At 43.2% G+C, this 27,428-nt stretch overlaps 1 protein-coding gene across 1 annotated transcript; it reads left to right on the top strand.

Moving 5' to 3' along the window:
* The first annotated feature begins 194 nt into the window (after nucleotides 1-194).
* Nucleotides 195-27,075, top strand: LOC106610505 (von Willebrand factor A domain-containing protein 7). The gene is made up of 18 exons (XM_014209887.2): nucleotides 195-285; nucleotides 2,825-3,014; nucleotides 3,231-3,367; nucleotides 5,613-5,757; nucleotides 11,847-11,940; nucleotides 13,903-14,034; nucleotides 14,136-14,322; nucleotides 14,655-14,824; nucleotides 14,974-15,086; nucleotides 16,122-16,238; nucleotides 16,450-16,632; nucleotides 17,159-17,291; nucleotides 18,149-18,301; nucleotides 20,465-20,557; nucleotides 23,864-24,132; nucleotides 24,315-24,448; nucleotides 24,657-24,816; nucleotides 25,268-27,075. Exons 2-18 carry the CDS (start codon nucleotides 2,829-2,831, stop codon nucleotides 25,667-25,669), a joined length of 2,808 nt encoding a protein of 935 aa, XP_014065362.2. The 5' UTR covers nucleotides 195-285; nucleotides 2,825-2,828; the 3' UTR covers nucleotides 25,670-27,075.
* The last annotated feature ends 353 nt before the right edge of the window (nucleotides 27,076-27,428 follow it).

Below are 27,428 nucleotides of genomic sequence, written 5' to 3'. Positions count from 1 at the left end.
CTACTCCTCTGTCTCTTTCTCTTACCCCGTTTCACACAGACACTCACTCATTATCTCAGCGCTCGTCACCATAAGGGGTGGAGTGAGAGAGGGAAGGAGGGGAAGAGAGGAAAGGAGGGAGAGAGACCAATGAGAGAATGAGGGGGTGGGTGTGTGAAAAAGGGGTGAGGGGTGGGTGTGTGAAAGAGGGGCTGTGGTATGTGTGAAAGAGGGGGCGTGGTCTGTGTGTGTGGGGATGGGTAGAGATTGAAGGGGTTTAGAGGAAGTAAAAGCGTGAAAAACAAGGTAAGGATGAATGTTTGTGCATTTTAAGATAGAAAATGAACATGTTTTAATTCTGACAGATGGTGTGTAACGTGCACATGTGTGAAGGAGGGTTTTCAGGTTTCACGTGTCTTTTGAAGGGAGAAATAAGGACCGTGTGAATTATTTCATTTTAATTGTGTTAGATGATGCTCGTCACGCGTTTTTGCAAATGCCAAAATCAATGTTGTATATAAATGCCAAAGTGCACTGCAGTCATATGGCTTGAGTCCTGTTGCTCTAGGACACATTACAGTACAGAAACAAAATACTGGGACAGTTAATGAGGTTAAAGGGGCAGTCTGTCACTGTAAAAACAAAAAAACCTATTTAAAGTAATTCTCATGATGATGTACCAATCGCAGAATTTAGCTTTAAACTTCAATTTTGTCCCCTTTTCAATGTTCTCATCTTTACATTATGGGAACAGTAATGTGTACACACACTGTTGTTGTACTAAGCATGGAAAATAAGCAGAACAAATGTTTATTTGATGCAAGACCAGATAATATGAGGGTCAGGAGATTTGAAAATCAATACACAGGAAGAAATACGTTCATCAACAGTTTAAGAGGTTAAAAGGATGCATTATGAATTAAGCATATTATTTATATATGTGTCATTTAGAAAGAAGCAAAAAATTCCCCCCCAAAAAACAACCAAAAACATGCACCACCACGCCCATAAAAATGATACAGAAAAATGTCCTCTCTGACTCCATCTAGTGGTGGTTATCAGTAGCTTCACTGTATCAACTGAATATACTGTTATCAGTTATCAGCTGCTATCCCTGACCCTGTGACCTCTGACCCTGTGACCTGCCCAACACCATCCCTTATAAAATCCCCTTTGAGTCCTACTATGTTACCATGACAACATAACAGATACACCTCACTCAGGGGGCAGAACACTATGATACTGTCACCGTCTGCCTTGTGAAGTAAAGGAAACCATATTACACCATAAAGTATCCACCATAAAGTTGGAACCATCCACTCCCTGGTCATCAGTCTCCTCTCCCAAGTCAACGGTCTCCACTCCCTGGTTGAAGAATGATGTTACCATCCAGAGTTAGTTTGGTCACCATCGTGACACACAAAAAATATACCCTTCATAATCAATGTAATCACGTTTCTCTAAAATCAATAGTAATCTCATCAGACTTCCTGTGAAATTACAACCATAAATATACCTTATTATGGATTTACAGTTGAGTAACAGTGTGCAAAGCTGTCATCAAGGCAAAGGGTGGCTACTTCGAAGAATCTCAAAAATGAAATGATTTGTTCAACACTTTTTTGGTTACTACATGATTTTATATGTGTTATTTCATAGTTTTGATGTATTCACCATTATTCTACAATGTAGAAAACAGTAAAAATATATAATAAACAATTAGGTGTTTCCGAACTTTTGACTGGTACTGTATCTATATATCTACATACAGTGCATTCGAAAAGTATTCAGACCTCTTGACTTTTTCCACATTATGTTACATTACGTTACAGCCTTATTCTAAAATGTATTAAATAGTCCTCCCTCCCAATCAATCCATACACAATATCTCATAACGGCAAAGCAAAAACTGTTTTTATTAAAAATAAAAAACTTAAATATTACATTTACATAAGTATTCAGACACTTTACTCAGTACTTTGTTTAAGCACCTTTGGCAGCGATTACAGCCTCGAGTCTTCCTGGGTATGACACTACAAGCTTGGCAAACCAGTATTTGGGGAGTTTCTCCCATTCTTCTCTGCAGATCCTCTCAAGCTCTGACAGGTTGGATGGGGAGCGTCGCTGCACAGCAATTTTCAGGTCTCTCTAGAGATGTCCTTGAGGAACTAAAGGTGTTCAATAAATAGCTATTCAGCTAAAGGATATTCACAGAGTATACCAAACATTAGGAACACTAATATTGAGATTCCCTCAGAACAACCTTAATAAGTCAAGGTGTGTCCTTTGGGTGTTGGACCATTCTTGATACACACAGGAAACTGTTGAGCGTGAAAAATCCAGCAGCGTTGCAGTTCTTGACACAAGCCGGCGCACCTGGCATCTACTACCATACCCTGTTCAAAGGCACTTTTTTTGTCTTGCCCATTCACCCTCTGAATGGCACACATACACAATCCATGTCTCAATTGTTTCAAGGCTTCTTTAACCTGTCTCCTCCCCTTCATCTACACTGATTGAAGTGGGGTAACAGGGAATGTATTATGTGCCAGGACTATGTGCCAGGACAGGGGCTAAAAACCGGTCTCTAATTAGGTATGCCAATGTCTTATTATATTTTAATCATGTTTCGTAAAGATGCTACTGTCTACTAACTTTATTATAGGGCATGTTGGGATGTGGCCAAGAGCTTTAACAACAGGGGCTGTGTCAGGGATTTCCTTACAGTTGTTGATAATGAAATCCCACTTCCTGATAATGATGATGATGGCAGTCTCACTCTCTCTCTTTTTCTCTGTCTCTTGCTCTCTCACTCACACCCCCCACCCACCACCCACTCCCACAGACTGATGATGTCACCAGTGCTGGGTATGTCCTTCTTGGCTCTGGTCCTATCAGGAGGAGCCTGGGCGTTTGCTCCCATCGGGGGCGAAGCCTCCACCCACGTCAGCATCACGGAAAAAGCCGTGCTACAGAAGGTCACAGAGGTGTGCCGAGCCATTGCAGAGTCAGAGGGACGAGACTTCACCCCCACGGTAAGTGTGTGTGTGTGTATATGTGTGTGCGTGTGCATGTGAGTGTGAGTGTGAATGTGTGTGTGTGAGAGAGAGAGAGAGAGGGAAGAGTTGTGTGTCAGAATGAGTGTTAAAATGTTCTTTTATCTAAATGTGATTTTCTTTATCTACCTTTCCCTCAATTCTGATTGGCTGATTTCTAACCTCTACCCTTTGACCTATGACCTTTCCCTGTAGGGCGATTCTGCAGAGGAGCTGGTCCAGGCCTGCCTGGGACCCAAAGCAACAGGTGAAGTGTCAGCAGCTAAGTTCAAATCTGCCCTGAATGAGATCTACATACAGAACGGACAGGTGGACAGAGACTTTGTCAACAGGTTGGTGCTACATTGATAGAGGATGAGGTTCCCTTATTATGTCAACAGGTTGGTGCTACATTGATAGAGGATGAGGTTCCCTTACTATGTCAACAGGTTGGTGCTACATTGATAGAGGATGAGGTTCCCTTATTATGTCAACAGGTTGGTGCTACATTGATAGAGGATGAGGTTCCCTAACTATGTCAACAGGTTGGTGCTACATTGATAGAGGATGAGGTTCCCTTATTATGTCAACAGGTTGGTGCTACATTGATAGAGGATGAGGTTCCCTTACTATGTCAACAGGTTGGTGCTACATTGATAGAGGATGAGGTTCACTTATTATGTCAACAGGTTGGTGCTACATTGATAGAGGATAAGGTTCCCTTATTATGTCAACAGGTTGGTGCTACATTGATAGAGCATGAGGTTCCCTTAATATGTCAACAGGTTGGTGCTACATTGATAGAGCATGAGGTTCCCTTATTATGTCAACAGGTTGGTGCTACATTGATAGAGCATGAGGTTCCCTTAATATGTAAGTAGCAAAGGAAACATGAACTCAGCAGAAAAAGAAACGTCCTCTCACTGTCAACTGCGTTTATTTTCAGCAAACGTGTAAATATTTGTATGAACATAACATTTTTCAACAACTGAGACATAAACTGAACAAGTTCCACAGACATGTGACAAACAGAAATTTAATAATGTGTCCCTGAACAAAGCAGGGGTCAAAATCAAAAGTAACAGTCGGTATCTGGTGTGGCCACCAGCTGCAGTAAGTACTGCAGTGCATCTCCTCCTCGTGGACTGCACCAGATTAGCCAGTTCTTGCTGTGAGATGTTACCCCACTCTTCCACCAAGGCAGCTGAAAGTTCCCGGACATTTCTGGGGGGATAATTCTAGACCTCACACTCCAATCCAACAGGTCCCAGACGTGCTCAATGGGATTGAGATCCGGGCTCTTTGGTGGCCATGGCAGAACACTGACATTCCTGTCTTGCAGGAAATCATGCACAGAACAAGCAGTATGGCTGGTGGCATTGTCATGCTGGAGGGTCATGTCAGGATGAGCCTGCAGGAAGGGTACCACATGAGGGAGGAGGATATCTTCCCTGTAACGCACAGCGTTGAGATTGCCTGCAATGACAACAAGCTCAGTCCGATGATGCTGTGACACACCGCCCCAGACCATGACGGACCCTCCCCATCCAAATAGATCCCACTCCAGAGTACAGGCCTCGGTGTAACGCTCATTCCTTCGACGTTAAACATGAATCCAACCATCACCCCTGGCGAGACAAAACCACGACTCGTCAGTGAAGAGCACTTTTTGCCAGTCCTGTCTGGTCCAGCGATGGTGGGTTTGTGCCCATAGGCGGCATTGTTGCCGGTGATGTCTGGTGAGGACCTGCCTTACAACAGGCCTACAAGCCCTCAGTCCAGCCTCTCTCAGCCTATTGCGGACAGTCTGAGCACTGATGGAGGGATTGTGCGTTCCTGGTGTAACTCGGGCAGGTGTTGTTGCCATCCTGTATCTGTCCCGCAGGTGTGATGTTCAGATGTACCGATCCTGTGCAGGTGTTGTTACACGTGGTCTGCCACTGCGAGGATGATCAGCTGTCCATCCTGTCTCACTGTAGCGCTGTCTTAGGCGTCTCACAGTATGGACATTGCAATTTATTGCCCTGGCTACATCTGCAGTCCTCATGCCTCCTTGCAGCATGCCTATGGCACATTCACGCAGATGAGCAGGGACCCTGGGCATCTTTCTTTTGGTTTTTTCAGAGTCAGTAGAAAGGCCTCTTTAGTGTCCTACGTTTTCCTTGCCTACCGTCTGTAAGCTGTTAGTGTCTTAACGACCGTTCCACAGGTGTATGTTCATTAATTGTTTATGGTTCATTGAGCAAGAATGGGAAATAGTGTTTAAACCCTTTACAATGAAGATCTGTGTAGTTATTTGGATTTTTACGAATTATCTTTGAAAGACAGGGTCCTGAAAAAGGGACGTTTCTTTTCTTGCTGAGTTTACGTTTTTTAAATCTTAATTTAACTAGTTTTAACTAGTATTCCTAAGCTCATTATTGTAAACATTTAGGATGTGCATCCCTCCTACACCCTTCTTCTAGCGTATGTAATATATGAACTATTTAAATAATTAATCATTGTCATTATTGTGCCAGTCCAAGTGAACATTTGGTATATCACTCCTACAGCTGTTTTCTAAATAAAATAAATTGATCATAATCTTTATTATAACAGCCCAGCCCATCATTTTAACTCTGAGGCGTTTGCTCTGGGCCGGCGCCTTATCACTGATGGGGTGGCCAGCATCAAGGCCAACATACAAAAGGAGAACTTCCTGGCTGCCAGAGAGACACTGGGGAGAGTACTACACACACTACAGGTAAGAGGAGCGAGAGGGGGAGAAGGGGGTGTGAAAGAGGGGATAGGCAAACATTTCAGGTAGCTAGAGAGACACTGGGGAGAGGACAGTACACAGTACAGGTAGCTAGAGAGACACTGGGGAGAGTACTGTACACAGTACAGGTAGCTAGAGAGACACTGGGGAGAGTACTGTACACAGTACAGGTAGCTAGAGAGACACTGGGGAGAGTACTCTACACACTACAGGTAGCTAAAGAGACACTGGGGAGAGTACTGTACACAGTACAGGTAGCTAGAGAGACACTGGGGAGAGTACTGTACACAGTACAGGTAGCTAGAGAGACACTGGGAGAGTACTGTACACAGTACAGGTAAGAGGAGAGAGAGAGGGAGGGGGGGTGTTAAGGGTTATGAAATATTCTGTGAATGAAGGGCGGGTGGGGGGTGGGCGGGTTGACTAAAGAGAAAACTGTACCATAAAAATGCCGTAAATGTGTAAATCGTATGAAATGTATATCTGCAGGTTACATTGTATACAGTCCTTTTAGCATGATATATTATGTTTCATATGGTATTTATGAATTTGTGGATGTCCTTCATCCATTTGGTATGATGTGTTACAAATTACAATTCATATGATATGTTACGAATTTCAATTTGTTATTGCTAACGTTAGCTAGTGGGCTAATGTTAGCTAGGCTAGAGGTTAGGGTTAGGGGTTAGGGTTAAAGTTAGGGTTAAGGTTAGAAGTTATGTCAAAGGGTTAAGGTAAGGGTCAGGGATAAGGGAAGGGTTAGCTAAAAGGGTTAAGGTTAGGGTTATATTAGTTAACATGCTAAGTAGTTGCAAAGTAGCTACAAAGTAGTAAGTAGTTCAAAAGTTGCTAATTAGCAAAGATGTTAAAGTTGTCCGTGATGAGATTCGAACGCACAACCTTTGGGTGGCTAGATGTTTGCGTTATATGCCCGGCCAACCACTCTCTGTTCATTGTCGCCTTAAGTAAACTTCTGTCTCATGTAACCATACCAAATGTAATATATGTTCATTGTGTTCATTTCAGTGTCCAGGATAAATGTAAAAATTTACGCCATTTAGCAGACACTCTTATCCAGAGCGACTTACAGGATGTCACGCCCTGACCTGAGAGAGCCTTTTTTATGTCTCTATTTAGGTTTGGTCAGGGTGTGATTTGGGTGGGCATTCTCTGTCCGTTTTTCTATGCTTTGTATTTCTTTGTTTTGGCCTGGTATGGCTCTCAATCAGGGACAGCTGTACATCGTTGTCGCTGATTGGGAGTCATACTTAGGCAGCCTGTTTTCCTTTGGGGTTTGTGGGTAGTTAATTTCTGTTTAGTGTTTTGCACCTGACAGAACTGTTTGGCTATTGGTTTCTTGTTTTTTTATTTAAAGTGTTCTATCTTTAATAAATTCATGATGACCACTAATCACGCTGCGCCTTGGTCTACTCTCTTCAACGACGGCCGTTACACAGGAGCAATTTGGGTTAACTGCATTGCTCAAGGGCACATTACTATGTAAGTGGACATTATAAAGCGTCATATTTTTCAGAATAAAACTATGGCCAGTTTGGGTAGCAGTTGTATTCAGGTTAGTTTTTTGTTGTTGTAAAAACAAACAATAAGCTATGTATGTCTGGCTCGCAAATTCCTTTCGTTTTTTCAATATGGCCCGTTTCCTGATTGACTTTGACACCCCTGATGTAGAGCCATGACTACAGGTAAGGGGAGAGAGGGAGTGGGAGAGAGAGAGGGAGAGAGAGAGAGAGGGAGCGAGAGAGGGAGCGGGAGAGAGAGAAAGGGAGAGAGAGAGAGAGAGAGAGGAGGATGGAAAGAAAAGAGGGGGGAAGTCCAACACTTTCAAGAATCAAGGGAGATAAGATCAGGAGCTGCAGACCAGCCACCAACACCCTGAGATAAATCAGACATTTCTTTAGACCTGCATCTGATGGCGCCTCACAGAGACTGGAGAACAGCCAGCAACACTGCCCCCCCACCACTTTTCCCTAATTAACTGCATGCAGATACAATGAGCTATGCCCAAGCCACACACAGTCAAAGAGGCCCCTCTACAGTACCCTCTTCAAATCCCCCTACAACCTCCCTCCCATGCGACCAGACCAGACCTGCCTCTGACATGGTCAACCAGATCTGGCCCATCACAGCAAAGCTCTATCAGACCAGGGCCACCTCAACTCAGCCCAGTTCTACACAGCACCGACCACTACCCTAGGGTCTGGTAAAACAGTGTTGAGGGTAGTGCACCACATGATGCAGTCCACAACATGTATCATTCCTGCCCCCCATGGCAGCTCCAACCCTGCAACAGGAGCCATACCCAGGCCTCCTGTGCACATCCAGAATGGAGCATTGGCAGCCACTCCGGTCCCCTGCACCCACTCCGGTCCCCTGCAGCCACTCCGGTCCCCTGCAGCCACTCCGGTCCCCTGCAGCCACTCCGGTCCCCTGCAGCCACTCCGGTCCCCTGCAGCTACTCCGGTCCCCTGCAGCTACTCCGGTCCCTTGCAGCTACTCCGGTCCCTTGCAGCCACTCCGGTCCACTGCACCCACTCCGGTCCACTGCACCCACTCCGGTCCCTTGCAGCTACTCCGGTCCCCTGCAGCTACTCCGGTCCCTTGCAGCTACTCCGGTCTCCTGCAGCCACTCCGGTCCCCTTTCAGATAATTCAGAGTCAAAGATAAATCTAACCCTTGGTTTTCTTCTTAGCTATCTGAGCTCATTCAGATGAGAAATCAGGCCTGGGCCAAAGCAAGGAAAAGTGACTGTGTAGTTGTCTGGCAATCTCTCAGACAACTGAGAAACAGATGTACTATCTCGGTTAAGAAAGCTTGTTCAGCTCTATCTCTGGCTCTGCTGGTGATCGTAATGTTTTTTGTTGAAAATAGTAAATGTACTGAAACGTACAAATTCCTCTTCTTTCCTGCCTCAGCAAGTTCTGTCTGACTCTGGCGTCATAACGGAGAACACTGGGACACGTGGTGCTTTTCTATCATCATTTTATCTCGGCAGGCTTTTTATTTTGAGAGAAACTGTTTAATTTACACTGGTCAATCAATCGACTGCTCTTCCCTTTTCCAGCCTCTAGCTGACTTGACTGTTAACCCGTCAACTTCTCTTGAATCTTTTGTTGTCATTGCAACAACTCACTGTGATGTGCTAGATGCCTTGCTTAAGATTCATGTAAAATAATCCACTGGGCTGATATGCTTGATCCATCCACTCTGCCCCCCTGATTGTTGAATCATTAACCAATATTTTTAATCTGATGGACTCCCGAGTGGTGCAGCGGTCTAAGGCACTGCATCTCAGTGCTACAGGCGTCACTACAGACCCTGGTTTGATTTCAGGTCGTATCACAATCCGGCCATGATTGGGAGTACCATAGGGCGGCTCACAATTGGCGCAGCGTCGTCCGGGTTTGGCCGGGGTAGGCTGTCATTCTAAATAAGAATTTGTTCTTAACTGACTTGCCTGGTTAAATAAAGGTTAAAAATGAAAGATTTTATATGATACTATCCCCCAAGGTTTGGAAGGCGGCCCATGTGCTCCCCTTTCACAAAAGTGATGGCCTTGTGAGCTAAATAATGAATCGCCCTATCCCTAAACGTTCTTGCCTAGCTAAAAATGTTAGAATCCTTGATTCATTCTCAAGCTAAGATCTTTCTTATCTTTGAAACGTACATCAGTCAGGTTTTAGACCAGGTCATAGCACTATCTCTGCTGCATCCATGGTTCTAAATGATGTGGTTAATTGTATGGATAAAAGGCAACATTGTGCTGCTCTCTGTCATCAACCTGTCAAAGGCTTTTGATCCTTTTGACCAGTCACTGCTCATTCAGACGCTTTCCTCAACTGGCCGTGAACAGGCTGCATGGAATTGCTTTCAAAACCACTTAACAGATTGAACTTAATGCATACCTACTCAGGTTTCCTGGATATTAAGAAAGGGGTCCCGTAGGGGTCGATTGAAGTGTCTATCTTATATCTAGAAGATATAAGAAAGCTCAGGAAATATGTATTTTTTATGCATATTAAACCCCTTTTTTGGGGGGTATGCACAAAACTACCTCCATACTGACATTATTTATTTGAACCGGTAACGAGTCCCGTGACACGTGGGGTCACATTTGTTTGTAGCCCAAATGGTTCAGACGCTACAAACAGAAGTTGGTACATCAATGGTACCAACTTCAGATGAGTCTCGTGGGGCAAAATGGAGACTGCCATTATGTTCGTGAGAGTTTCATCTTTTCATAGTATGGTTATTATAGTAAGTAAGCCAAACCTTTCGGACGCTACAGACATTTTCCTGAGAAGACCGATTTTCGGGATGTCTCTTGGTCTGACAAACACCTTTGACCACAGATAGGCGGATGCAGTGGTTTGAGAGGCAGCCCATGCAGTGGTTTGAGAGGCAGCCATGCAAAAAACAGATATCTCTACCTTAAACTGACGGGGATCTGGGGAGGGTTTATGTTTTGATGGGGATTTTTTATTATGTTACTTAGATCGATGCAACCGTCCTTCAATAGACTCTAGTACAGGGGTGGGCAAACTTTTTGGCTCGAGGGCCACATCGGGATTTTGAAATTCAACTGAGGGACGCATTTTCTGAGGGACCACTTGTTTGTTAAAATTAATTTGAATCGGCCTCCCGAATGGTGCAGTGGTCTAAGGCACTGCATTGCAGTGCTTGAGGGGTCACTACAGACCCAAGTTTGATCCCTGGCTGTGATGGGGAGACCCATAAGGTGGCGCACAATTGGCCCAGTGTTGTCTGGGTTAGGAGAGGGTTTGGTAGGCTGAGATTTCCTTGTCCCATCGCAACTCCTGTGGCTGGCTGGGAGCATACATGCTGACATGGTCACCAGGTGTACGGTGTTTCCTCCAACACATTGGTGCGGCTGGCTTCCGAGTTAAGCGGGCTTTGTGTCAAGAAGCAGTGCGGCTTGGCTGGGTCATGTTTTGCCTCTCCCGAGTCCGTAAAAGATTTGCTGCAATGGGACAAGACTGTAACTACCAATTGGATACCACGAAATTGGGGGCACATTTTTTTTATATATATTTATGTCTCCTTGCCTGTGCTTAAGCAGATTATTCAACTGATGTTCCTATCGGTCCTAGACTATGGCGACATCATCTATATGAATGCAGCTGCCACTTCATTAAAGCCATTAGATGCAGTTTATCATAGCGCACTGCGCTTTATTACAAGCGACAATTTTACTACTCATCACAGCATTCTCTACAAGAAATGTTTTAATTTCTAAAGCCCTTTTACAAAAAATTCCCACTATACCTTACATCATTACTAAACTTTAGACATACGAGTTACCACACCTGGTCTCAGGGATGGCATACTGTCCTTTGGTCTCTACTGAGTTAAGTTAATCAGCATTTAGTTTTTTTGTTGTTAAATGTGATGTTTTGGTGCCTCTAGGTCAGTTCAGAAAGCTGATTGAGGACCTTATTACTGATGAATGTGGTTTTTTTTTTATGACCATGTTTTTGATTTAGGGGAGCATATAGAAGTGGTTTAATAAGTGGGGGGGACATCAAATTAATATTATATTTACATTTTTGGTCGGATAAACACTCCAAACAACCTACTGACCGCTCGGAGGTGTCCGCATGGTCCTAAAGTACACCGTTGCCACGTTTTTGTATCACATTCCAGTGATAAAACTGGGGGGGACAAAATATAATTTCAGAATGTGGGGGGGACATGTCCTCCCTTCTCCAGTAAAAGTTGCGCCCCTGTTTTTGATGTAATTTATGTAATTTAGAGCTGATCTGTAAAAGTGACATTGGTCTCAGTTTGACTCCCTGATAAAATAAAGGTTAAATAAAATTTAAAAGAATAAAAAAGGTAAGGAATAAAAGGATAGAGGGAGAAGGGGGGAGAGAAAGAAAACATCTATCTCACCACTCATCTCTCGTTTCATATTTCACCTTGGCTCAAGTGTTATCATCTGAACCAATTTAACTTCTGTCGTGAGGTGTCTGTAATAGGGAATTAGATAGCTTTCACACAGACTTGGTATATAATACATGCTTGTGTTTTGTCAGGACTTCTACAGCCACAGTAACTGGGTGGATCTGGGATACACTGAACCCTACACCAACCTGATCCGCCCCGATCTCCCACTGGAAAACCTGGCAGGTAGGGAGGGCTTGTGTTAAAGCAGCAACGAGGACAGCTAGGAACCAACTGGAGGGAGGGAGGGAGGGAGGGAGGAAGGGCAGGGGAGGGAAGGAGGGAGGGAGGGAGGGTGGTAGGGCAGGGAAGGAGGGAGGGCAGGGAAGGAGGGAGGGAGGGTGGTAGGACAGGGCAGGAAAAGGGAGGGAGGGTGGTAGGGCAGGGAAGGAGGGAGGGAGGGTGGTAGGGCAGGGAAGGAAGGAAGGAGGGAGGGTGGTAGCCATATGCAATGCCAAGAGTGTTGTAAAGCTCGCCACCATTGGACTCTGGAGCAGTGGACATGCATTCTCTGGAGTGATGAATCACGCTTCACCATCTGGCAGTCCGACAGACTAATATGGGTTTGACGGATGCCAGGAGAACGCTACCTACCTCATTGCATAGTGCCAACTGTAAAGTTTTGTGGAGGAGGAATAATGGTCTGGGGCCCCTTAGTTCCAGTGAAGGGAAATCTTAACGCTACAGCAAACAATGACATTCCAGATGATTCTGTACTTCTGAATTTGTGGCAACAGTTTAGGGAAGGCCCTTTCCTGTATCAGCTTGACAACGACCCCATGCACAAAGCGAGGTCCATAGAGAAATGGTTTGTTGAGATTGGTGTGGAAGAACTTGACTGGCCTGCACAGAGCCCTGACCTCAACCCCATTGAATACCTTTGGGATGAATTGTAACGCTGACTGCGAGCCAGGCCTAATCGCCCAACATCAGTACCCGACCTCACTAATGCTCTTGTGGCTGAATGGAAGCAAGTCCCGCAGCAATGTTCAAACATCTAGTAGAAAGCCTTCCCAGAAGAGTGGAGGCTGTTATAGCAGCAAAGGGGGGACCAACTCCATATTAATGCCCATGATTTTGGAATGAGATTTTCGACGAACAGGTGTCGACATACTTTTGGTCATGTAGTGTATTTGTATGCATTGTAGAAACTACTGGGGGCTAGCAAATTGGCTTGTCTCACTGGTGATGTGTTGAGGTGTAGAGATATGTTTTGGGGAATTTAGAGATATCTTTCTATTATTTTGAATGACAGTGAACAAAAGTATTTCATATATTGTATAGATCAATAAAAACAAAGAAGTTTAATAAAATACTTATTTTATTATGAATATAATGTGTGTCCCTCAGTTTTGTAATTTGTGTTACCCCCTTGAAAATCACAGATTAAACAGATATACAATGACCTTGAGCATTCGAGCCTAGTGGTTAGAGCATTGGGCCAGTAACCAAAAGGTTGCTGGATCGAATCCCCGAGCTGACAAGGTAAAAATCTGTCATTCTGCCCCTGAGCAAGGCAGTTAACCTGCTGTTCCCCGGGCCCCGTGGATGTCGATTAAGGCAGCCCTCCGCACCTCTCTGATTCAGAGGGTTTGCGTTAAATGCGGAAGACACATTTCAGTTGAATGCGTTCAGTTGTACAACAGACTAGGTATTCCCCTTTCCGGTGGCAAAGGGTTATCTGGGGAGGGTTTATGTTAAAAAAAATGATTAGCTAATCACATCCTTTTAGTATGTCATACATTTGAGGATTCCATGGATCATTTGGTGTCTCAATACAATGTGTCACTTGGTGTTAGCCAATTTAAATGAAGGGAAATAACACTGTGAGCAAAATCATTAATCACATAACTAGTAAATCATTTTTAAAGATTTGATGACATTTGAGCATTTGTGGCCTCCATTTCAGAAAATCCACATTTACTTAAAATGTCTTATTGGTGTTACCATCATTGATGTTACTACTCCTACTGGTGGCAGAATGTTATTATAATGGTAAAAATGATTTAAAGTTATTAAGGTCCCATATTAGTTCATTTAGAATGGGAAGATGTACCCAAATGCATTCATATAAAAATAAATCTAATATTTATTTTATGTCACCGTAATTTAAGAACGACCCTTGAAAATTGTGTTTTGATTTTGTAGATGTTAAAACCCCGACCTGCAGTGACTGTGCCAATGGGGGGTTCTGTTCCAACTCCATCCTGCCTAACATTCTTAATGAGAAGAAACTCACCTCTGGATACATGGGGATCTTGTCCTCAGCTAAGCCTAAAGGTACACACACGTACACACACACACACACCACACACACACTACCTTCCACAGATACCCTCACACTCTCTGTATAACACCCATCATCACCTCTCTCCTCCCAGGTAAGTGTAGTCATGGCGGTGCAGCTGACCTGACCAGCTCCAAGGCTCCTCGCGGGGGCATCAGTAAGGACGAGCGTCGCTCTGACAACGTGGCCCTGCACACCGCTGCTGTCACCGTGGCAACGACCGCCACCCTCCAGCTGCTGGATGACATCCGGGGCGCTGCCGGTGACAACAACTACTTACGGTACGGAAAAGGGTAGAGGGGGGTGGAGAGCAGGAGAGGGGTAGAGGGGGTGAAGGAGAGGAGAGGGATATAGGGGGGTGAAGGGGAGGAGAGGGGTGAAGGAGAGAATAGGGGTAGAGGGGGATGAATTGGACAGGTAGAGGGGGGAGAGGAGAGGGGTAGAGAGGGGGTGAAGCAGAGGAGACGGGTAGAGAGCGGGTAAAGGGGAGGAGATGGGTAGAGGGGGGTGAAGGGTAAAGGGGGGTGAAGGGGAGGAGAGGGGGGAAGAGGGAAATACCCATGTTGAAGTTACTCACACTCTCTCTCTCTTTATCTCTCTCTCTCTCCCACAGCTTCATGGGCGTAGCGCGTTCGTCAGTGGTTGTTTTTGTGATCGACACCACGGGGAGCATGAGTGATGACATCCTTGAAGCCAAGAGAGTCGTCTATGAGATCATCGACAGCAAGAAGGGAACGCAGGATGAGCCCTCCCAGTACATCCTGGTCCCATTCAACGACCCAGGTAAAGCTGGCTTTACACTCCACCAAGCATTCTCCTTAGCAAAACCTCATTGACAAATTCTGGCATTCATCGAAATGCTGGTACGGTTTATGGTTAAGTCAGGAAGTGGTTAGTGATCACTGTGTGTGTGTGTGTGTGTGTGTGTGTAGAGTTCGGACCCCTGATAAAAACGACAAACCCTGATGTTATGAAAGCAGAGATCGCTAACCTCACGGCTGATGGAGGCGGAGACCTCCCTGAGATGTGCCTATCAGGGCTCCAGGTACAGTGATTGACATGACTATCTTCCAATCAGGTTTCAGATATAAGACCTTTCTCTATAGTGCACCTGACAATAAATAAAGACATGAAATACTCTCTCTCTCTCTCTCTCTCTCTCTCTCTCTCTCTCTCATTTCAATTCAATTCAAGGGGCTTTATTGGCATGGGAAACATATGTTTACGTTGGATAAAAAAAGTGAAACAAACAATAAAAAGTGAACAGTAAATATTACACTCACACAAGTTCCAAAAGAATAAAGACATTTCAGACGTCATATCATGTCTATATACAGTGTTGTAACGATGTGCAAATAGTTAAAGTACAAGAGGAAAAATAAATCAAAATAAATATGGGTTGTATTTACAATGGTGTTTGTTCTTCACTGGTTGCCCTTTTCCTGTGGCATCAGGTCACAAATCTAGCTGCTGTGATTGCACAATGTGGTATTTCACCCAATAGATACAGGAGTTGATCAAAATAAGATTTTTTTTTTTAATTCTTTGTGGGTCTGTGTAATCTGAGGAAGAAGTGTGTCTCTAATATGGTCATACATTTGGCAGGAGGTTAGGAAGTGCAGCTCAGTTTCCACCTAATTTTGTGGACAGTGTTTACATAGCCTGCCTTCTCTTGAGAGCCAGGTCTGCCTACTGCAACCTTTCTCAATAGCAAGGCTATGTACATAGTCAAAGCTTTCCTTAATTTTGGTTCAGTCACAGTGTTCAGTTATTCTGCCACTGTGTACTCTCTGTTTAGGGCCAAATAGCATTCTAGTTTGCTCTGTTTTCCTGTTAATTCTTTCCAATGTGTCAAGTAATTATCTTTTTGTTTTCTCATGATTTGGTTGGGTCTAATTGTGTTGATGTCCTGGGGCTCTGTGAGGTCTGTTTGTGTTTGTGAACAGACCCCCTGGACCAGCTTTTCTAGGGGACTCTTCTCCAGGTTGATGGCTTTGTTATGGAAGGTTTGGGAATCGCTTCCTTTTAGGTGGTTGTTGAATTTAACAGCTCTTTTCTGGATTTTGATATCGCTCTCTAGTTGGCGCTGACCGGTGCCCCTGCGTCGTCCAACATCTATGTTTTCACAGATGCCATTGCTAAGGACATTGAATTGAAGGAAACGATCGTGGCCCTAATCAGGAGCACTAAGTCAACCGTGAGCACTTCCTCAAATACTTCCTGTTTTAGAAGAAAACATTTCCTGCAATTCAGGATTGTATTCATTAGGCCACACAGTAGCAAAACGCTGCAAAATGCGCAATTCTTATTGGACAAGTAGTCACTGCCTTTTTTCTTTCTTTCTTCGTTTGGTGCCTAATGAATACGACCAGGCAAACTCTCTCAAACACACCTATGTGTCTCTCCAGGTGTCTTTCTTCATGACTGGTGATGGTGCTAGAAGGAGGAGGCGTGGAGTAGAGTCTAGCGAAGCTACATTCGAGACCTACAAGGACCTGGCGCTGGCGTCTGGTGGTCAGGCAATCAGTGTTACCAAGGAAAATCTGCCCCAGGCCACTGACGTCATCATTGACTCCTCCACCTCCGCTCTGGTGAGTCAACACTGGCGGCCATTTTGTTTTGGATCCGTTTTTTATTGAAAATCATTCAAAACTTGATGAATGAAAAACAGATATGTGCTTAATGAACTTTTAAAATGCCTAGGCATGTCAAAATAACATAACATAATATCATAGCATAACATAGCATAGCATAACATAGAACACCGTAGCATAACATAAAATGACATCGCATAACATAAAATAACATTGCATAACATAGCATAGCATACTGTAGCTTAACATAAAATAACATAGCATAGCATAACATAGCATACTGTAGCATAACATAAAATAACATAGCATAACAAAACCAGTAATCCCAGCCTCGTCCCGCAGGAGGCCTTTTGCCTCTTGGTAGGCCGTCATTGTAAATAAGAATTTGTTCTTAACTGACTTGCCTAGTTAAATTAAGGTTAAATAAAGGTTCAATAAAATACATTAAATGAAAACAGTAGGTAACTATTTATGTCACTTCCACTTTCTCTCCTCTCTCATTCTGCCTCCTCCTCCTCCTCAGGTGATAGTCCTACAGCGAGCGAGGAACCCAGGCAGAGCTGAGACATTCTCCTTCCTGCTGGACGAGTCTCTGAACAACATCACCATCTATATCACTGGAAAGTCCCTCACCTTCACCCTGAAGAACCCTGCAGGTAAGAACCTCAAACATCACTGGAAAGTCCCTCACCTTCACCTTGAAGAACCCTGCAGCTAAGAACCTCAAACACCTAGACAGATCTAAGGTAAGGTTTTAGGTAAGGGTTCACCTCACAGAGTAGGATGACTTTTCCTCTGGACACTGACCTAAGGTCAGAAGTGGAGAATCTTGGTTGCTGCCCTATAGCCAGCCGGTGCGATGGGATGTGTGAGCAGTGGTGGAAAAAGTACTCAATTGTCATACTTGAGTAAAAGTAAAGAAACCTTAACAGAAAATGACTCAATTAAAAGTGAAAGTTATCCAGTAAACTTGAGTAAAAGTCTAAAAGTATCTGGTTTTAAATATACTTAAGGACAGTAGGAGAAAAAGTCATCAATAGTCATACTTGAGTAAAAGTACAAAGTAAAAGTAAATGCTATACATCAAATTCCTTATATTAAGCAAACCAGATGGACAGACAGGGGCACACTCCAACATAGTTTACAAACACAGTATTTGTGTTTGTGAGTCCGCCAGATCAGAGGGAGTAGGGCAGTAGGGATGACAAAGCATTGTATTGATAGGTGCCATAATTCTGTCCTGCTTGAGCATTCTAAATGTAACGAGTACTTTTAGCTGCAGGGAAAATGTACAGAGTAAAAAGTACATGATTTATTTTAGGAATGTAGTGGAGTAAAAGTAAAAGTAATCAAAAATATGAATAGTGCAGTAAAGTACAGATACCCCCAAAAAACGACTTACTTAAGTACTTTACACCCCTGTGTGTGAGCCAACCAGGCTTGAATGTGTTCCACCAGGTATGTTTGACTGGCATCCTGCAATAATCCCATTTCACCCTCCTTGCCCCTACAGGTGTGACCCAGAAACAGAATGAGGCCAACGGGAAACTGGGGACTGTCCAGACGGTGGGTAACCTCTACCGGGTCCGTCTGGCCACCGACAAACATACGGGATTATGGGAAATCAGCATGAACTCCAACCAGCCCTACACACTGAAGGTCACGGGTGAGTTACCATAGAGATAGCCTATTCTGTTTAATTATGTGTGTTATGCTCATGCTCAACACTAGAGGGCAGCCATACAGTACCCAGCCCTGGGTTCAAAAACTGTTTTTAAATAATTTAGAATACTTTAAAATACTATTTAAAACCATGTCAAAATGATTTAACAATTTGAACCCAGGTCTGGAAGAGCCATATAGAGAAGGGAGAGAATACAGCCCTCATTCACTGTGTCTGTCTGCAGTCTGGTCTCATAGACTAGATGTAACATAGTAAGAGTAAATATTGGAAACTCAAGTTAGTATGATATGTTACGTTTACATTTTGGTATACATTTGGTATGGTTACATGAGACAGAAGGTTTCTTAAGGCAAAAACAAAAAGAGGGTGGATGGGTGTATAATGCAAATTGTCTAGCAAACCAAAGGTTACGTGTTCAAATCTCACCATGGACAACTTTAGCATTTTAGCTAATTAGCAACTTTGCAACTACTTAGCATGTTAGCTAAACCTAACCCGAACCTTAACCCTTTTAACTAACTCTTCCCCTAACCCTAACCGTAGCTATTTGACCTAACTCCTAACCTTAACCCTAATCCAGGGGTCTCCAACCTTTTCTAGCATGAGTGCTACTTAAACAAAAAATGTAAATGTCACAAGCTACAACATTTTTATATAGCTTTCAAATAGACACATTCTTGTCATGTCCCCTGTGACTCTTCCCGGGCCCTTTAATGTACAAGCGAAAGTAAAGCCCTGTTTTCTGTCAATGTATCTGGTAAAATAATGGTTAATAAACAACTGTCAATGATTTTTTTATTTATTATTTATAGATTATTTTCCAAATTATGTTTTTTTCAGTTTTATTTCTCCTAGTTTTAGAGTATACTTTTTTCACTCTCAAAATTACAATTGTTCATAGAGAAACAACAAAGGGGCATGTTCTGAGTCCATGCCAACGAAATAACAAAGGGGAATGTTCTGAGTCCATGCCAACGCTTGAATCACATCTGAATTTTCAAAAATATTTGTAATATATTTTTGTTGTGTAATTCCACTTTAATTGCGCATCTGGCCCTTTAATTGCATATCTAGCAAGTGAGGAATGTGCCATCTAACTGGTCGGTCTAATGATGGTTCTGTACTGCTACTGCTCATTTCATGGCAAAGTTTGCAAATAACAAATTGTAGATACATGTTTTTTGTTAATGACAGTTTGCAGTGGAACACTGCAAATTGCATGTACTTTCAGAATTGTTTGGCGAGCTACTCTTAGGTGGGCTGCGAGGTACTGGTATCCCTAACCCCTAGCCTAGCTACCATTAGCCAGCTACTTAACGTTGTTAAGTTCTCATTTTACAACTGCGACCTGGCCAAGATAAAGCCAAGCAGTGCGACACAAACAACAACACAGAGTTACACATGTAATAAACAAACCTACAGTCAATAACACAACAGAAAAAGTTGATATACATTGTGTGCAAATGGCGTGAGGAGGTAAGGCAATAAAAAGGCCATAGTAGCGAAGTAATTACAATTTAGCAAATTAACACCAGAGTGATAAATGTGCAGATGATGATGTGGAAGTAGAAATACTGGTGTGCAAAAGAGCAAAAAAGTTAAAAAAACAATATGGGGATGAGGTAGGTAGATTGGATGGGTTATTTACAGATGGGCTGTGTACAGCTGTAGCTATCAGTAAGCTGCTCAGATAGCTGATGCTTAAAGTTAGTGAGGGAGATATAAGTCTCCAACTTCAGTGATTTTTGCAATTTGTTCCAGTTATTGGCAGCAGAGAACTGTAAGGAAAGGCGGCCAAAGGAGGTGTTGGCTTTGGGGGTGACCAGTGAGATATACCTGCTGGAGCGTGTTAACCACCTAGCCAACGTTAGCCACAACAATTTGGAATTAGTAATATATCATAGGTTTTGCAAATTTGTAGCATATTGAATGTTTTGTAATTTCGTAACATATTTACAATTATAACATATTGTACCAATTGCAATTTGTAACATATAATCCGAAATGGATGATGGACATCCACAAATTAATACATAACGTAGGAAATATAACACTAAATGGAGTGTCTCGGATTTACGTACAGAATAATACAAAATTGTGAGACCAAGTCGATGTGTGTTCATGCGTCCGTGTGTTTGTCTCCAGGTCAGAGTACCATTGCCTTCATTTATAACTTTGTGGAGACCTTCGAGGGACCTCACCCAGGATATGCCCTCATCTCTGGCCGTCCACAAGCAGGTAAACACAACATCATCATCATCATAACATCATTATCATATCAAGCAGGTAATCTGTCAATCATAATTTTACTATGGCGATGTCATGGCGACATAATCTACTTGAATGCAGCTGCGATTTAAAACACTAGAACCGCCTGGCCTTTCAGCATATAAATACCCGCTAGAGAACGTTGCTGGGCGTCCATTTTAGCATATCCATCAGATGCATATCAACCTGCAAGGTGTCCAAACATAAGCTCCAACGCTTGTTAAATATTGCATAAACTATTGTAAAGTATTAATTACATTTAGAAATTACAAATATTTGCGAAAATATATATATTTCTATAGTTATATGTTTAGATAGAGACCAAGGATATGTTTTGTACTACAAAGTCCTCCAAAAAATATAGGCCTATAGCCTATTTTCGTTTCCCTTACAATGAAAACATTAGTGTCATCCATTTTTCCACTTTATTTGTAGATTCGACTATTAATAGAGTTATAATAATTAATAAAGTCCAGTTGTAGTTTGTTTTTTTGTCAAAGTAGAAACCAAAAAGCTGATGATTGTGAAAATAATAATAATAATAATAAAGCCAGCCAGGTGAAATGATTTTTTCTGTATTCCTAAACAAAAGCACCAGCGCATGAACAATTGTAAGGGATGAATTGCATAAAGAAATATTCATGAAAATATATTCATGACAAGATATAAAAACAGTCATTTGTTAATTGTATCAGACATAGTATTGTGCCCGTATACCCGTGCCTTTAGCATGAATCAATCTCGTCCCCTCTTTATGCTTCAGGTCCACAGACCTCACACAGCTTGCAAACAAATCGGTTGCAGTGAACAATGTTTTCACGGGCCTTGTTTCGCTGTGCACCTGCCGACTTGACAGTCTGTCTTCTTTTTCCCAGTGGGAGCTGGGGTGCTTGGGGAAGAGGGAGAACAGGACACGCTACGGCCTTGGCAGCCTGCTAGGCGGCTGTAGCTTCTTACTTAGCGTTCATGTGGTTCTCACGAAGCACACATGCCAGCTCCAAGATGAAATCTCTCTTGCTGACTGTCTTGTCGAGGCATTGTTTGTACAACACGTGGGCGTTGATAGCAGTCACGTCGAGCACGTTGTAGAACACCTCAACAGGCCAGCGACGAGTACCTCCTTTTACAGAGTACAGTCTTGTCATCTGGTCGAGTGCGTCCACACCAACCTATTGCATTAAATAAAATAGAATAGAAAATGTTAGAATTATATAATAATAACAATAACAATAATATGAATGTAATATCAGATTTGGTGTTTGGCTATCTGTATATGGAAGAGATACATACCTTTGTGCAATTGTAATCTGTCAATGTCTCTGTATTCTTCTTCTGGTCACTGCCAATGGCAACAGTGGGATGCATGGTGCTGAAGATGCAAACACTCTTATTTCTTTACCACCTGTACACCGTGAGTGTTGCTTTACCTCTCTGCATCACTGATGTGAGGACAGCTCTGCTGGTGTGTTGTGTTGCGCAGAGGGGGACAGCTCCCGCCTTTGTTTGTTCATTGTTCGGAGCGGCCTAGTCTTCTTTGTGATCAACTTTTCTGCCAGGGAAATTGATTTGAAGAAGTTGTCCATGGTCACATTTCTACCTTTGCCCATGTAAGGCTGCACGAGTCTCAAAACCACAGTCTCAGACAGTCGCTCACCGGGACTCTCTGAAGCGGTTGCGTGGCATCTCTCGGGAAAAAGTCCACCTCATCCATACCTATCAGACCAAAATGACTCCACATCCATGCTCTCTATGCCATATGCTCCGCGGACATACAAGAGTGCAATACATGCTTTGAGTTCATCAATAGACATGAGTTCATCCATAGACATGTCCTGTTACATTTTCATCATTCAACTCATCATTACACTATTAAATTAAACCAACCTCTTCACCCTCCTTACCATTCAGTTAGGCCTAATTTAAAATCAATTGTGAAGTAAGGTGCACAGTTATTGCCCGTTCCATCCATTTGTCACTCATTCAGTAGGCTGGCATCAATTGCTTCTCTGGATAGAGTCAAGGATATATATGTTTAGCATTATTCTAAAGGCCTACTGTAACATGTAGCATGTTTTCGTTCCCTTACAGTTGATTAGTAATATAAAACAGTCCCATAACAGCTTCTTTGTACAAAGTAAAACTTAAAAGAGAATGGTGTCCACACCCAAGGCGCGTGGTCAAATGATTTCCTGCTGATAAATAGGCATAACACAAACTCATCATTCAACTATTGTTTTTCTAAATTAAATCAACTTATTCACCCTCCTGATCATTCAGCTAGGCCTAAATTAAGTTCAATTGTGAAGTAGGGTGAACAATTATCACCCATTCATCCATTGGTCATTCATTCAGTTAGGATAGAGAGACACGTTAGTGCCTGGCTTGGTAACAATGTCATAGGTTGTTTTGGCGGATTACGTTAGGAATAAGAGTGAAAAAAACAGGTAGAAAGGCTCTAAATATTTTTCTGTTCGGACAAATTAGCAGTGTAAAATACATTTAGGAAAAGTCAGGGTAGGAGCAGGACATAGTTTTTGGGGGGGGCAGATTTATTTTGGTGTGTGTTAAAGCCGTTAGATGCAGTTATACCAAAGCTCACATCGTTTTATCACGGGCGACAAGTTTTGCGTTCACTGCATTCTCTATCAGAAAGTAGGCTGGTCCTTTTTGATGTATTGTAGGTCAAAACATTGCATTCTGTTCATTTATAAAGTCAATTTGCAAAAACTGCATTTACCTATAGACATATCACAGGTACTGTATGACCTGCTCTTGATAACTCTTGAAATTCCTTCCTTCAATCTTCAGAACACTGTACAGATGGATGCATTGGTGCCCTTCGGGCAACTCAGATTGTTGGTTGAGGAACTCTACTGAGCAAAGCGGTTGTTTTTCATGATTCATGTTTTGTATTTAAAAAGCATTTGTTAGTGTATTTCCTATGCTCCCATGCTGCCTTGATTGTGCAATTGTTGTCATGCAGGGATGCCTTGTAAAAGAGACCTTTACCTTTCATAAAGAGAACAAGTCGTTACTACCTATAATCAGTCATAAAACGTCATTACTACCTATAATCAGTCATAAAACGTCTTTACTACCTATAATCAGTCACAAAACATAATTGCTACTTATAATCAGGCATTATAATTTGTCATAATGTATCTGAACCTAGAACAGTTACATAGCAACACCCTTCAAGATAATTGTCCTCCTCTCTCTCTTCCACTATTATCTCCCTATCCTTATACTCTCCCTCCGTTCCTCCTCTCCTCTCAGGTATGCCTGCCATGTTGTTGGTATCGGTGTTGGGCAGGAAGGGCCCAGCCTCTGTCAAGGTGGCTGACATTGCCTTGGTGACAGTGTCAGGGTCAGAGGTCGTAGGCGGGGCCCTGGAAGACATGGGCAACGGGGACTTCCTGGTTACGGTAACCAAGGTCCCTGCGGGGGAGTTTGTGGTGCTGTTGAACGGGACAGACGTGGTCTCCTCCACCGTGTTCCAGAGACAGTCCACTACTCAGATGTCTGTCTCCAAGGTTACCATCAAGGTCAGTGATGCTGACACACTTCCTGTTTACATTGAAAATCGGATTTCATTTGAAAATCGTGAAGGAGTCTATATTGCATATTGGGATAGTGTTAGACAAAAACCATGGTCATAGACATTTTCAAAAGTGGACCTCACAACAACTCCTCAACAATTCCTGTTTCTTGTTTCTTGTCTTTTCAGGCCATGGTGGACAGAAGCATGGAGCCTGGTAAACCCTTCACCCTTCCCTTCACTGTCATGACCGACGCCACTGGAGGCAGCTACAAAATTAGTGCCAGAAACGACAGAGACTTCAAAATGAACATCCCTGGCAGGTAGGGATCAGGTCTGGAATATCAAAGCCTGAGGCTGATTCCAGATCTGTTTGTACACATTGGCCATAAGAGCAATTTCAGCATAAACAGATTAGGGATCAAAACAGATCTGTTCAAAATCAGCTTCTCCTCTATGCTGGCAAAAACCTTTATAAATATTGTCCTCTCTTGGCATAATTTGTATTAACAATTAATGCTATCTTATCAGCATCGCTGTGACCACCGGAGGAAACGCCACCGGTGAACTGACCATCACGGTGCCCGCCAACACACCTTCGGGAACAGATGTCACCTTAACAATCGAGGCTGTGGCCCCCGGGGCGTCCGACTCCAACTACGCCGTCCTGCGCCTCTCTGTTGTCACCAGGGTAACCTCAGATATATGTACAGATATAGTAGATATGCTAGAGAGTAGAGGTATAGATAAAGATACACTAGAGACCTGAGAGGCCTATATGAGCTTTGTCCACCATATGGGCTGTCTCCACTATGTGGGCTGTCTCCACTATGTGGGCTGTCTCCACTATATGGGCTGTCTCCACTATGTGGGCTGTCTCCACTATGTGGGCTGTCTCCACTATGTGGGCTGTCTCCACTATATGGGCTGTCTCCACTATATGGGCTGTCTCCACTATATGGGCTGTCTCCACTATATGAGCTGTCTCCAGTATATGGGCTGTCTCTAGTATATGGGCTGTCTCCACTATATGAGCTGTCTCAACTATATGGGCCGTCTCCACTTCTCCCTCATCATGATGATCACGGTGTCTGTCTCACTCTCTCTCTCTCTCGCTCTCTCTGTCCCCCCCCCCCCCCCAGGTGACAGATTTCACCCCTCCCCAGTGTGAGATGGTCATCGTCTCGTCGGTCGACTGCCCAGCTGACCCAGCAGCCTGCAGCTCCGCCTTCTGGCAGCTCTCTGCCAACCTGACCGATGGCGTCAACGGCACGGGGATCACTAGCCTCACACACCGCCAGGGAGTGGGCAGCCTCACCCACACGGACCTAAAGCAGACGGTTGTTACAGCAGCGTTCAACGCTTCGTGCTGCTCTCTGACAGTGGAGCTGGTGGCGGTGGACAAGGCCATGAATGTCGGCACCTGTCGGTTTTCCATCGTCCGCAACGCGGGACCGCCCTCCATCGCTCTGTCCCTCCCACTGTTGGTGTGTCTGCTGGTCTCTGCCTTCTTCACTACGTCCCTCAGAGACTTACTTATCTGATTTTAACCTCATGGACTGACTGACTGCCAACCCGATACTACCTCTTAAACGTAAAGGAGAAGATACATTTCTCAACCAAATTTCTATTTTTGATGTAAATGGCATGTTATAGAAGGGTTCAGAATACCTGTTTTGTGATTTCACATGTTTTTGAGAACTTACCCCAAATAGCAAATCACTTCCTCATCCTCGTTGTGTAGTATGGGGCTCTGAAAAAACATGAACAAAGGCTCCAAAAACACCCAAATATGTCTTTTTAGAAACGGCACGGCTCTCTGTATAGTGATGCAGGTCTTTAGATGTTGTACACATGAAATTGTGCCTTTCAAAACTTTATCCGCAATATTATATTCCCTTTTGCGCCACTCGAGACGTTTCCCCTATCCTATATTGAGTGCTTTGCCTTAACTTTCTAAAGACCAACAATGTTTAATCCATTCAACAGGAGTGGATTTTGTCTTTTTTCAAACTTTCTTTATTTCATCAAACGATGATGAAAATAGATTTTTATATATATATAAATGATGATTGCCAAATAATGTTGAAGGTATACAGGGCACGTGATGTTATCACTTAACTATAAAGCTCCCCTCTACATTTAATTCTAAATGCCTACTGCTTGCTAAAGCTATTTCTCAACTCTAAACACCATGTGTCTTTGCAGGATCCTTGTCCTGACTTTCCAGAATCCCTGAATTGCTTCGCCTTGCTTTTCTGATTGGCTGGATACAAGTTTCAACATCCAATTATTTCAGATATACTACAGTGCAAGTTTCACTATGGCACCCTGGCGATATGTTGGCACATGATGATAATTATTAGAATATGACAAATATCAGTCAATTCTTGCATTCTATTCATGCTGGCTTTTGCCTGAGACATGAAACAGATAGGTCGGAGGGCATACAGGCTATCACCAATGTATTTATTGCCAATTTGCATAAATGGGTAATGGAAACACTTCACCCACAACATTTTTATTCATCCCTATAGGTGTGATGTCATTACGACTAGCTGTTTTTATCGACACAAGACAGTTCAGTGGAAACGCGCCGTAGCAGGCAACTTTCTAAATGTCTACAAAACATCACTGGACAAGTTAATGGAAACATAGCTAGTGATGGCGCAATTGGGCATCAGGTTGCTGTATGATATGATAAAGAAAGCTAATATGTTTATTAACACCTATCCAGCTGTTGTTAGATCTGGCAGGCACCTGCAAAGTTTTCATCTGGGAATGTTCCCAAGGCCACCGTGAAAATGAATGTTTCTTGTGTAAAAAAGTGCCAGCAGCTTCTCTCTAGGCAATTTCTCAACATGTCATTAGCACTGTAATATTAATGTTTTAATTTTAGTGTCCAGTTTACCTCTCTGGCATGAATAAAAAGCTCTGCTTTCCTGCTGCATTTGTGACTCATGTTATTTGTTTTGTTATGATACGGAGGTAGTTTAGTAGCCTTGTGAAACCAGCCAGGGCCCGGTTTCCCAAAATAATCTGAAGGCTAAGTTCATCTTCAGAACCTTCGAGGAACATTGTTTAATCCCAGCTGTTTCCCAAAACCCGTCGTTATTAACGTTGCACTTGAAAACACTCGTAGTCTAAGGCCTGCCTCGGACCACACGTGCAACAGCTAAGTGTGCCATTAAATGTTTTGTTGCTCTCCCGTGTCACTTTATACATCGAAGATGACTGCTAAACATAGAATCACGTGTTTTGTCAATTTCTCTATGAGTGCCGATAACTTCAGAACAAAGTTGA

This window comes from Salmo salar, chromosome ssa08, assembly GCF_905237065.1.
Source record: "Salmo salar chromosome ssa08, Ssal_v3.1, whole genome shotgun sequence".
Taxonomy (NCBI): Eukaryota; Metazoa; Chordata; class Actinopteri; order Salmoniformes; family Salmonidae; genus Salmo; species Salmo salar.
Note: the sequence above shows the minus strand (reverse complement) of the source record. Positions and strands in the feature narration are given on the sequence as shown.

Coding starts and splice junctions, on each gene's coding strand:
- LOC106610505 (XM_014209887.2), top strand. CDS start 2,829: ATGATGTCACCAGTGCTGGGTATGTCCTTCTTGGCTCTGGTCCTATCA. Junction 5,758..11,846: donor GAGTACTACACACACTACAG/GTAAGAGGAGCG, acceptor GTGTTTTGTCAG/GACTTCTACAGCCACAGTAA. Junction 24,133..24,314: donor TCTCCAAGGTTACCATCAAG/GTCAGTGATGCT, acceptor TTGTCTTTTCAG/GCCATGGTGGACAGAAGCAT.